Source organism: Leucoraja erinacea, chromosome 13, assembly GCF_028641065.1.
Source record: "Leucoraja erinacea ecotype New England chromosome 13, Leri_hhj_1, whole genome shotgun sequence".
NCBI lineage: Eukaryota > Metazoa > Chordata > Chondrichthyes > Rajiformes > Rajidae > Leucoraja > Leucoraja erinaceus.
Window position 1 is genome coordinate 42,856,807 of NC_073389.1, and position 15,077 is coordinate 42,871,883.

The 15,077-nt window shown below is 43.1% G+C and overlaps 1 protein-coding gene across 1 annotated transcript in view; it reads right to left on the reverse strand.

Annotated features, from left to right (window-relative positions):
- hunk (hormonally up-regulated Neu-associated kinase) overlaps positions 1-15,077 on the reverse strand; it is a 50,154-nt gene that overhangs the window by 17,020 nt on the left and 18,057 nt on the right. The window contains exons 6-7 of the mRNA XM_055645061.1: positions 7,200-7,335; positions 694-862 (exon numbers count right to left, since the gene is read on the reverse strand). Of these exons, the coding sequence (XP_055501036.1) occupies positions 694-862; positions 7,200-7,335 (305 nt within the window). The remainder of the gene's footprint in view (positions 1-693; positions 863-7,199; positions 7,336-15,077) is intronic.

The window sequence follows — 15,077 nt, forward strand, 5'->3', positions numbered from 1 at the left end:
GGCTGGACGAGGTTGGAGACTACAGATCAAGAAGAAAATTACTAATATATTTTACCTTCAAAAACACAGAGATACAGCAGCTAAACCTCATTCCACATACTTTGGTTTGATTGCACCACAGACCTCAGTTTGGCACTTTTATAGCCTGGCTATTTAGTATTACTGATTATTAATTCATTGTGTTGTTGATTATTGTATATTTATTTACATGATATTGCGTTCATGGGGATGTAAAGCTGCAGCTAATAAGAATGTCATTGTTCCGTTGCCAGCGCAAATGACAATTAAACACTCTTGATGACTCTCGAGATCAAAGTTTGTCATCTGAGTTCTGTGATTCATCTAATGCACTGCATTCAGTTCCTACAACGGTGGTGGTTGTGAGTTGTGAGGGTGGTGGGGGGGGATGTATCCTTGGAATATATTGCCACGGGCAGTTGTGGAGGCCAAGTCACTGGGTATTTTGAAAGCAGAGATTGATAGGTTCTTGATTAGTAAGGGCGTCTAAGGTTACAAGGAGAAGGCATGAGAGTGGGGTTGAGAAGGGAAAATAGATCGCCCATGATCGAATGTTGGAGTGGACTCGATGGGCCAAATGGCCTAATTCCGCTCCTCTGTCTTATGATTTTATGTCTCTTGCTAGTTAAATTTCTTCCTGTAAATTATTATTTAAAAAACATTGCTATTACTTACCGCAGCACTTTTGAAATAATGATCCAATTTCCTATTTAGCAGGAAGTAGATGGAAAGAGTGTGGGAGGCCCGATTTGACAGCACTGTGTTTACCACCTCAGCATGTTTATATCCCATTTTCTCAGTCATGTGGAGCATAACACTCTGGTTCAAGTCCTCGGGATGAAGCCTAGATAAGTAGAAATGTTTTACAACATCTTTCCATATCTCCAGCACATCAGAAAGAGAGAGTAAACACATTTTAGGCCTAATTGCAGGTTACGTTTGATTAACAATGTATGACTCTAGTTGCAAAAGTAAACAATGGAATTGATGTTCAACATTTTAGATAGACATCAGCAGCTAAGTGCCCCAACATATCATTCCTACTAAGTAAGACAAGCAGTAATGTGTGCCAACAATGTGCTTAATGTTTCCTGCATCATCTAATGCTCTTGTAATTGAATGGCCTACTAACTACAGTGAGAGAAAGAACATCAGAATCTAATCTGTAAATTATTTTTTTATTTGAATCTTGTTTTACATTTATATAATTTTGGTTTCAATGTGGACCGTTTTAACTGTGTTAACGTTACTATTCTAGTATCTACTGCATAGGCGAAATGTTTGAATCATGGTTTATGGACCAGTTTCTTTAAGGCCCAATGTGTGGAAATAAACAGCAGCAAAAATTGTAGCTACATATAAATGACAAGAGATAAGAAAGCAGGGTAGCAATCTAACTCTAGCCCTCGGGCTTCACATTACCACTGACCCTGCTGCTCTATCTTTGTTTTTGGCTCTGGGATGAGGTGAGATCCACATATGGATAAGTAGCAGACTTTAATTGGGCAACCCCCTTCCCCTTTCTTACCCCATCCTCCCCTGTGCCCCACCTATTTCTCGATCTCTCCCTTCCCTTCCACCTACGATCCCTGCTCTAACTTCACAATTCGCAACCCTTCCCTCCTTTTGTTTCACACCTTCGGTCTTTTCATCTCTCACCTTTGTCCAACCATCTGTCAACACCCCTCCCCTCACTTGAAACCACCTATTCCCTGCCAGACTTCCCTCCCCCCTACAATCAAACTGAAGAAAGGTCCCGACCCAAAACGTCCCCTATCCAGAGATGCTGCATGACCCGCTGAGTTACTCCAGCACTTTGTGTCCTTTTGCAGAATATGGATCTCCGCTTTGTAGCATGTCAGTTGCAAAAACAAAGCCCAATGTTTGCAATGGGGGGAAAGTACATTAGATAGTCCCCGAGCTTATGGAAGGACCATTCAGAGGCCTGATGCATGAGAGATTTAATCTCCTGGGAAAACCTAAAGCTTGTGTGCACTATTTAAAAGTAAGGAATTGCCCATTTAAGGCTGGGGTGAGGTGATTTATTCTTCCTGTCTTGAGGGTCATGGGCTACTTTTTCTCAAAGGGCAGGGGAACCAGAGTGCTTGTATATCTTTAAGGCCGGGGGGGAAGATTGATGGTTGATAAGCCGGGGGTGAGAGGTTACTGAAGATGGATGGGAACGTGGATTTAAGATTACGAGTCAGATCAGTCACAATCTGGTGAAGTGACAGAGCAGGTTTGAGAAGCCGAGTGACATACTTCTGCTCCTAATTCATATATGTGTCCGAGAGGGATGTCAACTAAGGCACTCATGATTTTAAAACGCCCTGCTCAGCCAACACTCTCTAGCTTGAAACCTGGGGCATGGTGAATTTTCCAGGAGCTTGCACAAGTCTGACATCTGTAATCAGTGTTCTTATCTTGCACATGTGTTTGGTAATAACAGTCGACATCATTGTATGAGTACTTATGAGAGTCAAAAGGAATGTTGTGGAATCATATAAATAAAACGCCCAAATAAAAAACGACGTATTCCCTAAGTAATTACCAAATGATGCTCCTGCCAGCAATGTTAGTTTCGTTAAGCTTAGTTTAGTGTATCGAGTAGTGAAAAGCTTTTGTTGCATGCAGACCAGTCAGTGGAAACACAATTCATGATTACAATCGAGCCATCCACAATGTACAGATACATGATAAAGGGAATAACATTTAGTGTAAGACACAGTCCAGTAATCTGATTAGACATAGTCCGAGGGTCCAGCATAAACACATGAGAAAAGAATGATGAGAGTTTGAAGATAACAAGGTACAGATAGTTTAGAAACACCAACCTTTAAAAATAAACAAACTATTAATAGATTAATAATTAATAATAACACAATAATATTTATAATAAAACGAACATTTTCATTTGTAGCTTTCAGCATTGATCCTTATAATTCACATCTTTTATAAAAATGCTTTTTCCCTGATCTGCAATAAATTCATTATTAGTCCTTTTCTGAATTCCCAATTGAAAGTGAGCTGGCTATGTGTCTCTAAATTTCTGCCCGTTGTACTCATGAACTGGGAAATAGGTGATGTTACAGCTTCTGAGTGATTTAATCCACCCCCTCATCTGGGAATTCCAGCAGAAACCCAACACCAACAATGTAAGCAGTAACAAGGAAGGAAAAAGCCTGCACTCTATCACTCCACAGTACGTGTGCTGAGACGTCAAGGGAGTGGACAACCAGACCATCAAGCGACTGAATCAGTTAGTGGGATTTTTGACAGGCATTTGCTCAGAACTGAATTATTTGATGTGGCAAGGCTTGGCATCCCACAAACAAGCCCTGTGGATTCAACTGTGCGTAACACAATTTGCGATGTGGCTCGGCTACTCCAGAGGCAGTAAAGATTCTAATCAACTCTGAACGATGGTATATTCATGCAACAAAAAAATTGCTTGCCCTACTTATTATTAACAAAAAGATTATTAAGGTTAACAATGCATCCTTAATGGGTGAAAATTCGATTGTAACAATATTCTGTTTCAATGGGTCATATTTTATTGGTTGTTGTGTAGTGCTGAATTATACTTCTGGTTAATTTAATGTGATTAACAAAATTAATAAAATCTGGTGATTTTTTAAGTTTTCTTAGGCTGATAATACTGGCCTTCATGCCTTGAAATTCAGTCAGGTAAACAAATTCCAAATGTTGCAGGACTGAAAATTAATGTTGCACTGAGTCAAATGTGGCTACGGCCATTTCCGAGTCATTTTCTCCCATCCAAACATTACACCATGCAGATTCCAAAATAATTCAGCCTTGGTCTTGGCCTGATTTTGTGCATCAGTCATACACACGTCTTGTTCCTTTTCAGTACATGACAATAAAATACTCTTGACTTGTTTAAATAAATCTACGGTACACAAAATTGCTGGAGAAACGGGTGCAGCAGCATCTATGGATATAATAAATCCACATCTGGTGTATTATAATATATCTCTTACTGGGGGAGAATCTCGAAGTAAAGGTCAATTTAACAACAGTGGGCACCCATATAAATACAAAATGGGGCAAAATTCCTTCTCTCAGAGGGCTGCGTGCCTTTAGAACCATTTACTTAAAGAGGGATGAAGGCAGAGACATTGAATATTTTTTTCGACAGAGGTAAAAAAAGATGCTCTTTTAAGATCCAGGGGCTGAATGGTTCCAACTGGATCAGTCACAATCTTATTAAATGATGGAGTAAACTAAAGGGGTTGGACACTTGGTCTGTTCCTGTTCCATATGTTTGTATGTTCTTAGTTTGCCACAGTTTACTTCTGAGAGTCCAGCAGTATGGCTCCCCTACACTAAAGATATTGTAAGAATTGCTTTGTATCAGTAGTTATTTTCAACACAATGATTGAAGTTAAGATATTTCTTTCCCCAAATACAGTCTGTCATGATGTCTGTCGTCACCACTATCTGATGGACAGATTTACATTAGTTCTCAGTCAACAATTGCACACAATCCCTCTTTTTTTCCCTCCGATTTGCCTCAGCCTTCTTCTTTTGGGGTCTCTCTATCCATCGTGCTCTATTGCTGTCAGAGATGAAAGTCAGATAACAATTTGAGATGCTCCATAAACCCCTGTCAACAGGGCAGGTGCAAATCTGGCTTGAAATCTAATTTTCCCCGTGGCTCTGTATGTTGCCACAGTGTATTGAATGTCAAACACGTTGTTCCATCTTGCGGGCTGCTGTTAATCTTCTGCGATTTTAATTTAAAGAGAATCTCTACACTTGCCACAGAGATTTGATTTGTATCCGTGGATTTAGCACCTTCTGTGCCGTAACATGTACGAACAGCGGCGCTGGGCTTATAATTCAATTACATGTAGGTGTCCTTCTTCAATTCTTCAACATGTTTTTAATTAGCAGAAGCTCTATTGAGATTACAGCTTCAGACTGCAACATAAAAGTGGCCACAATATTCTGGTGAATTGAATGGTATTGGTTTTACAGATATTCTACTGGGAGTAGGAGTGGTCAGCAAATTGTACATGGTTACTTGACTAGTCATTACAGTTGTACAGCCCATTGCATTTATGATGACCATCAGGCATCTAATTACACCAATCCAATTTTATCTCTTGCATCGCCGTCGTGGAATATGGGCCAAATGCAGGCAACATGGGACATGTTGGCCAGTGTGAGCAAGTTGGGCCGAAGGGCATGTTTTCACGTTGTAAGACTCTATGACCCTATGCTCTGGAGTGTTTCCCAAATCTTTATGCCACCTAACTAAACGAGGAACAATTTACAGTAGCCATTTATCCCAGCATATCTCTGGCATGTGGGAGGAAATCCGAGCACCCAGGAGAAATCAACACAGCCATGGTGAGAACATGCAAATTCAACACACACGGCGGTCAAGGTCAGGATTGTACTCTGGTCTCGGAAGCTACACAGCAGCAGAACAAACTGCTGTGCCTCTTGTGCACATTCTCCCATATGGGCGTCAGCTATGCTTCAGACACAGTGATCTCACCCATTAGTTAAATGGTTGTAAATTTTAGTTCCACTAGAGGCTTGGTAACAAAATCTAGGCCAGTACTGCATTGCGATGTACATGCATCACCAGAGAATTCGTCATAGGGGCAAAGTGGGGTTTAGAGTCTAGAGTGTTGTATTGTCATATATTCCAGACAGAACAGTGAAATTCTGCAGCACAACCGAATATGTAAACTTAGTATTCTGAATTAAATATATATAAATAGAAACATAGAACAGTGCAGGAGTAATTCGGCCCTTCGAGCACCGCCATTCAATATGATCATGGCTGATCATCCAACTCAGTATCCCGTACCTGCCTTCTCTCCATACCCCCTGATCCCTTAGCCACAAGGGTCACATCTAACTCCCTCTTAAATATAGCCCAATGAACTGGCCTCAACTACTTTCTGTGGCAAAGAATTCCACAGATTCACCACTCTCTGCGTGAACAAAGTTCTTCTCATCTCGGTTTTAAAGGATTTCCCCCTTATCCTTAAGCTGTGACCCCTGACCTGGACTTCCCTAACATCGGGAACAATCTTCCTGCATCTAGCCTGTCCAACCCCTTAAGAATTTTGTAAGTTTCTATAAGATCCCCTCTCAATCTCCTAAATTCTAGAGAGTATAAACCAAGTCTATCCAGTCTTCATAAGACAGTCCGCCCATCCCAGGAATCAGTCTGGTGCACCGTCTCTGCACTCCCTCTATGGCAATAATGTCCTTCCTCAGGACCCTGTACAATTGCAGTAGAACCTCTCTGCTCCTATACTCAAATCCTTTTGCAATGAAAGCTAACATACCATTCGCTTTCTTTACTGCCTGCTGCACCTGCATGCCTACCTTCAATGACTGGTGTACCAGGACACCCAGGTCTCGCTGCATCTCCCCCCCCTTTCCCAATCGGCCACACAAAATGTGTGTGTGTTATATATATATTGAGGTTGCCCCAGGAACAGCTGGAAAAGAGGTGTCCAGACAGAAATGTCTGAGAGTGGGCTCAACTGGGGAGATCTCGAAAGAACTGCCAACATCCGAGTCACGTGGAAGATATTTGTCAATGGCCTATGTTCCCCAGAGGAACAAAGGGCTTAAGAGTTCAGAGCTTATTTGGAGGTTGTAATGTTTAATAGCCTGATGGTTGTAGGGAAGAAGCTGTTCCTGAATCTGAAATGGTACAGTTTTCAAGCTTCTACTGTATCTTCTTCCCAGTGGCAGGAGTGAGATGAGTGTGTGGCCAGGGTGGTGTGGGTCTCTGATCATGCTGGCTCTTTTTGAGGCTGCGACTCCTGTATATCCCTTCAATGGTGGGGAGGTCAGTACCTGTGATGGACTCGGCAGTGTTCACCATATTGGTGCAAAGTCCTCTTTGCATTTATCCACCAAACAAGCATGCCAGGAAATGTAATTGCAGGACAGTGTTTTTTTATACACCTGGCAATTCAATTTCATCAATAATCATTCACTAAGGAAAATCGAGGGTGTACTCTGAATGCCACAATGTCTACGACTGCCTACCAAGTCCTCACAGCATTGAACACACAGAGGAACTTGGACATGCGCGGTGATGCCCAAGTAACTCCACAACCTTTGTTGCAACATGCAGGGCTTTATCCTGTTAACTGAGGCAAAGAGAGCTTGTTACACCCTACCGGTTTGTGTAAGCTGTGCTTGATGTAGGTGTCCTTTGAGGGTCGTCATTTAGCCAGCGGTCGGAAAGTACCTGTTGGATGTTTGGCCGTTTGATGGGGTCAGGCTCCAGTAAAGACAGCAGAAAATTAATAGCAGCTGAAAAAAATAATAAAAATGGTAATACAGCATTTGTTAGTCCCATTGAAATATAAATACCCTCTCTCTCTCTCCCTCCTTAACAGTGAGTATTGAGCATTTTAACCAACGCCTCTCTTTGGCATCTTTATGTTACTACTCTCAGTCTGTGTCAGAACGGCATTGGATACTGATGCCTCATTTTGTTTTCACTGGGGTTTAATGCAGCCACCTGCTTTACATTAATTTACTATTAACAGAAGGTCATTTGTGTTGCAGCCTAAAATATACAAATTAAACCAGTTATAGCTATGGAATATTTCAGAAGGTTGCATTTGTATTTATCGAATGCATTACCTGCAATATTATGATTTTTAGTTGAAAACAGACTTTGGAAGCAAAGAATAATAATGAATCCTCACACTATGAAACAATGAAAGGAAACATACAAAAAATCATTTGTACTTAAAAAATCATTCTGACTTAAATTGTATCCTCACTTTTAACTACTTTGTCATTTTGAAAGCAATTTATTACAGTATTAGCAACACAGTGGCACACCAGTAGAGTTGCTGCTTTTCAGCACCAAAGAGCCGGATCTGACTATTGCAGAGCTGCCAAGTTTTGTCAGAGCATTTCAGTATTCTAGTACTTGAAAATCAGTATTTTGCTGAGGAAATCAGTATTTTTACGCGGTGCCATTTTGCTGAAAAAATGTTTTTTTTTTAAATGTGCGGTCGTATCCACATAAGAGTACAAGAATGCATAACTTTTTCTACTAATTGACATGTCTTCTACGCACCTTACTTGACAGTGCATTCATTGCCATCTCTTTGTATACTGCTGTTTGAATGGCTGCTTCCTGCTTTTAGCACCAGATGATGATGTGGAAGCCATTTTGGAAGCCTCCCTCTCCCTCCCTTGCTCTCTCTTCCTCCTTCCTCTCTTTCCCTCCCTCTCCCTCCCACCCTCCCTCTCTCCCTCTCCTTCTCCCCTCTCTCTCCTCCTTTCCCTTTCCCTAACAGTCTGTGACCCACAGCACTGTGGCCATAGCGCTATGTGTAAAGGGCTCCAGCTGGGAGCACTATTTTTAGAACCCATAGCGCTGTTCGTTTAAATTCCCACGCGTTAAACGGCCTGTCCCACTTGGGCGTCATTTGCGCGTCACGCAGATGGCGCGTGAAGATTTTGTACATACCAAAATCCCGGGGCGCCGCGCGTGACCTCGCGTCACTATCTACGTCACCACGCACCATGCGCGCATCACGTGCGCGGCACAACACACGCGTCGTGCCGCGTAAATTACGCGCAAATGACACCCTAGTGGGACAGGCCCTTAAACTGACAGCGCCTTTTAAACCTGGAGCGGGACAGGTAGATCAAAGCTTACAAAAATAATCATGCCGATTTTGAAATTTAAAATACTAATAGATTTCATCTGCTATAATTTTTAGAGGTACAGTATAACTTTTTATATCCTTGCATGCTTTAAGCAGGAAGTTGAAACTGAAGTCAGGTTGATTTTTTAAAAATCCGTATTCTACAAAGCAAATACGTACATCCGTATTCTGATCGCATTTCCGTACAAAATACGGAAAATTCATACTACTTGGCAGCTCTGCTATTGGTGCTGTCTGGAAGGAGTTTGTACATTCTCCCTGTGACCATGTGTGCTTTCACTAGGCGCTCTGGTTTCCTCCCACATGTATGTAAATACACCCAAGATGTACAGATTTGTAGGTAATTGGCTTTGTTAAAAATTGTAAATTGTCCCTAATGTGTAGGACAGTGTTAGTGTACGGGGATCGCTGGTTGACGGGGAATCGGTGCGCCGAATGGCCTGTTTCCATGCTGTATCTCTCAACTAAACTAAATTTAAAATAAACATTTCCTCTTTCCTTCCAATTTTTCTTGGGCTATAACTTACCACTCACTAAATTCAGCTTTGATGGAAAACAGGAGGATGCTCTTCCCAAGCTCCAACATTGTCATTGTAAGCCAGTTATTGTGAAGTGTATTTAGTTTAGAGATATAATATGGAAGCTGGCACTTTGGCCCACCGAGCCCACACTGACCATCGATCACCTGCTCACACTAGTTCTATGTTACCCCACTTCCATATCCGCTAACTACAAACGAGAGGCATTTTTTTGACAGAGGCGAATTAACCAACAAACCCACTAGTCTTTGGGTTGAGGGAGGAGACCTGACCACCTGGAGGAAACTCATCCAGTCACAGGGAGAACGTGCAAACTACACACAGAAAACACTTGATGTCAGGATCGAACCCGGTCTCTAGTGCTGTGAGGCAGCAACTCCACCAGTTGCTCCACCGTGCCACCTAACGGTCTGTGGACATTCTTATCTCCTAACACAAGGGTTCCCAACTTGGGGTAAATTTCGCCTACCCAGGGGGTAAATTTGTTGATTATGGATTTGTACATATTTCTTCTCATTGACTGACTGTGCTTGGTTCTGGTATACCGGTATCTGTTCATCATTAGTAGTTTATAAATAAGTGAAATAATATAGTTATGTGCTCACACAGAGAGTTGTGAGACTGTGGAATTCTCTGACTCAGAGGGCGGTGGAGGCCGGTTCTCTGAACACTTTCAAGAGAGAGCTATCTATATAGGGCTCTTAAAGATAGCGGAGTCAGGGGGTATGGGGAGAAGGCAGGAACGGGGTACTGATTGGAGATGATCAGCCATGATCACATTGAATGGCAGTGCTGGCTCGGTGGGCTGAATGGCCTACTCCTGCACCTATTGTCTATTACAGTTGCCAGGGGTAAACGGGACAAAAAAGGTAGGGAAGCCCCTGTCCTAGCAGGCAAGAGCCCAGCCCTGTACAACCAGCCTCTGTTTCTACCACTGCTCAGATCAGATATTTAAACCAACATGACATATTTTGTGCTAATTGTGTTTCATTTATTTTGATATCGCACACCGTACACCACTACTACCACCATCACCATTCTAGAAAAATGTAAGTAGAACATGAGCTTTTCCATTTATTTTCATGAGAAGAAACTGACAAGATTTAACTGGAGGCAAAGATTCAGTCTTCTAATAGGAAGGAAATTAACATCAGAAAATGTATTAAAAATAACCTAAATGGTAGAACGAGCAAACAGACTTCAATAACTCTGCTCTCGTCCTTCATTCTTAAATTGTAATTATAACTTTATTTCTCACAAGCCAATACCAGTGCAGACGTGTTGGCCACAGACAATACTGTAAATCTCTTAAGTGACTTTGAATGTTAATTGTTTGTGACTTTTGCTTAAGTAACACTAATATCTTTTTCATGCACATCAATGTATAACATATTTTTAAGAAAGAACCTTCCATGGCAGAAACCATTTTTTACAGTTATCATGTCAGCAAATAAATTAAAAAAATTTTAAGTTGAAGTCCTAAATTAGGTTGGCAGCTTTATTAAGCAAGACATATTCAAATTTAATTCAGCCCATTTACCCAGCCCAGCCCATTCAGCCCAGAAACCAAACTTATACCACAATAGACTACACAATATCTCAAGCTACATGCCTATTCTTAGACTGGATTTATGTCATGTAAGCCATCAAAATAACAAATGTATTATTTATAAGTTTACAACCAGCCACAACAAATTTCCTTCTTACCTTTATAAATATTGAAAAATACTCCACTGAAAATCCATCTTATGAGGTAACAGTCTAAAAATATATTTTCTCTAAACAAAATTGCAAGCACAATTTTGACCAAGGTCCCATGTTGACCCAGTGAGAACATTTACTTTATTTTCCGTATATAGCTTAAGATAGATCTGGAAAGGCAAATGTTTTGCTACTTGGCTTTGGGGACACGCTAGAGGCAGGAAACATGTTCCTGATGTTGGGGGGGGAAGGTCCAGAACCAGGAGCCACAGTTTAAAAATATGGGGTAGGCCATTTAGAACGGAGGGAAAACTTTTTCACCCAGAGAATTGTGAATCTGTGGAATTCCCTGCCTCAGAATACAGTGGAGTCCAATTATCTGGATGCTTTCGAGAGTTAGATAGAGCTCTTAAAGATAGCAGAGTCAAGGGATATGGGGAGAAAGCAGGAATGGGGTACTGATTGTGGATAATCAGCCATGACAGAGTGAATGGTGGTGCTGGTTCGAAGGGTCGAATGGCCTACTCCTGCACCTATTGTCTATTTTTTTTAAAGATGGCGCCTGCCTGTGGCGACATTTTGCCAGCAGCTCAACAGAAGAGGATTATTTATAACTTCAATCAAGTCACCTTGTTCAGAGAAACGGCAGAAATCGGCTCCGTAACGGACAAGCTGCTAGTGCACTTGAAGGCGCTAGCGATATCGCAATCACCCGCAGCTGCGGGAGCCCCCGACTGCAAGCGATCCCTCGATCGCTGGAGAACACCCGACCCCTGCTGAGGATCGCAGGTACTGTACCTGGAAACACCGGGAAGACCTCCGGAGCCGACGGGCAGGATCTCCCAGGAGCAACGGAGCTGGCGCTGCCCACTGTGAGGGAATCCCCGATCGCTAAGGAGCTGGAGCTGCCATTTGCAAGGGTATCCCCGTTCCAGCGCAGGTTCACAGAAACAGCAGGTGCACTAAGTACAGTACCTGGAAACAATGGAGAGGCCTCCATTGTATCTGGAAACGTGGCTGATGGGCAGGACTTCAGGTCAGACTGAAGCGCAGGGAACTTCGACCCTTTCTCCCTACCATCCTACTGGCCAATGTACAGTAACTTGAAAATAAAGTGGAGGACTTAAGGGAAAGGCTGCTTTACCAAAGGGAGTTAAGGGAATGCCCTGTGCTCTGTTTCACAGAGACATAGCTCAACCCCAGCTCCCCAGACTCAGCGGTCCAGCCTGAAGGTTTCTCCATCCATCGCATGGACCGTACACTGGCATCTGGGAAAGGGAGAGGAGGGGGCGTCTGCCTCATGGTCAACTCTGCGTGGTGCTCAGACGTGGCAGAGGAACAACTCCAGGACTGTTTGGATTCTGTAGACTGGGCAACAGACCTGAATGAATACGCCACAGTCGTCACAGACTTCATAAAGAAATGTGTGGAGGACTGCATCCCAACAAAAATCTTCCGAGTGTTTCCTAACCAGAAGCCTTGGATGAACCATAAGATCCGCACTCTTCTGAAGTCCAGATCCCGGGCATTCAGGTCTGCGGATACAGAGGTCTACAAGAAGTCCAGATACGATCTTGGTAAGGCCATTAAAAAGGCCAAAAGGGACTTTTGCTCCAAGCTGGAGGATGAGACAGATGTTCGGCAGCTGTGGTGGGGCTTGAATTCCATCACCTCCTACAAGGCGAAATCAGGAAGCAGCTCAATTATTAGTGAAGCATCATTCCCTGACGAGCTCTAATGCGTTTTACGCACACTTTGATAGGGAGAACACTGATGTGCCTTCCCGAGTCCCCATTCGCCGTGATGGTATTTCAGTCACAGTCACAGTGGCCGACGACAGAAGGGTGAACCCTCGGAAAGCGCCTGGACCTGATGGTATACCCGGTCGTGTTCTAAAAACCTGTGTGGACCAACTGACTGGAGTTTTTACGGACATTTTCAACCTCTCACTTCTGAGGTCCGAGGTTCCCACCTGCTTTAACAGGGCATCAATAAAACCGGTGCCCAAGAAGAGCAAGGTGATGTGCCTCAACGACTATCAACCAGTGGCACTAACGTCTGTGGTGATGAAGTGCTTTGAGAGGTTGATTATGGAGCATATCAACTCCTGCACCGACAAGAACCTCAACCCACTGCAGTTCGCTTCCCGCCACAACAGATCAACAGTGGATGAGATCTCACTGGCTCTCCACTCCACTCTGGACCACTTGGACAACAAAAACTCATATGTCATGCTGTTATTCATTGACTACACCTCAGGATTTAATACAATCATCCCCTCCAAGCTGGTTACCAAGCTCTCAGATCAGGGTCTCTGCGCATCCATCTGCAATTGGATCCTCGACTTCCTCATCCACAGACCACAGTTTGTCCGTATTGGTGGAAATGTGCCATCCTCGATAACAATCAGCATGGGAGCACCTCAAGGCTGCGTGCTCAGCCCCCTGCTGTACTCACTCTATACTCATGACTGCGTAGCCGGACATAGTGCGAACTCCATCACCAAGTTCGCTGACGACACCACTGTTGTGGGACGAATCACTGATGGTAACGAGTCAGAGTATAGAAGTGAGATCGACCGATTGACCAAATGGTGCCAGCACAATAACCTGGCTCTCAACACCAGCAAAACCAAGGAACTGATTGTGGACTTTGGAAGGGGTAGGATAGGGACCCACAATCCCGTTTATATCAGTGGGACGATGGTGGAAAGGGTCAAGAACTTCAAATTCCTGGGCATGCATATTTCCGAAGATCTTTCCTGGTCCCAGCACACTGATGCAATTATAAAGAAAGCACATCGGCGCCTCTACTTCCTGAGAAGGTTACGGAGCGACGGTATGTCAAAGAGGACTCCCTCGAACTTCTACAGGTGCACAGTAGAGAGCATGCTGACTGGTTGCATCGTGGCTTGGTTCGGTAACTTGAGTGTCCAGGAGCGGAAAATAATGCAGAAAGTTGTGACCACTGCCCAGTCCATCATTGGCTCTGACCTCCCCATCATCGAGGGGATCTATCCCAATCGCTGCCTCAAAAAGGCTGCCAGCATAATCAAGGACCCACACCATCCTGGCCACACACTCATCTCTTGCTCATCAAGCAAGAATTTAATTGTCCTATCTAGGACACATGACAATAAACTTGACTTGTCTATTTCTTTTCTCCAGAGATGCTGCCTGACCCACTGAGTTACTCCAGCATTTTGTGTCTATCTTTGGCAAAAACAACCCCAGCTTTGCACACAGAAAGTCATGTTAGGGGATAGAAGTGACAATTCTTCTCCATTGAGATTTATCTATGCATTGCCTGAAGCCCCTCTGCACACTCACATGCATATAAAGTTGATAGATGTAATGCCTCGGTTTATCCTGATAACCATTGAGTTCATTGCTGATCCGAGGAACAACTCCACCTATCAGTGTTTATGATGCTGGGATGAAAATCATTTGTTTCTAAATTCCTATCATTCTTACGTTCTGTTATTATCTTTGTTGAAATTCTGCTTATGTTAACATTGGTAAAACCACATTGTTACTTCACTGTTAGTTATGTCACAACATCTGGCACCTATCCCTTCCTGGAATGTAAATACTGATCAATATAAGTATTCAACAGAAGATCGACCCAAACAGCTGGAGTAACTCAGTGGGTCAGGCAGCATCTCTGGAAAAGAGTAATAGTTGAGGCCCTTCTTCAAACTGAGAGTCAGAGGAAAGGGAACGAGAGATATAGACAGTACATAGAACAGATGAGTGAAAGATATGCAAAAATCAACAATGATCAAGAAAAGGAGGAGCCCACAATGGTCCATTGTTGTGTGTGGGGTAGGTGATAACGAGTTATACAGACAGTGAAACTCAACAGGACCACAGTGAAACTGCCGACATGAACACACCTGCCTCTCCTTATTGTCACTAACAGTGTCATCATTATTAGTTTTTCCAAAGGCTACATTGTCTGTGTTGACACACTCTTCCTCCATCATAATTGCAATTGTTTGTGTTGAATTTGATATCCCTTGCACATTTCCATCTATTCTCTAGAAACGGGGAACTGCAGATTCAGTCTGAAGAAGCACCCCAACCCGAAGCATCATGTTCTCCAGGGATGCTGCCTGACCTGC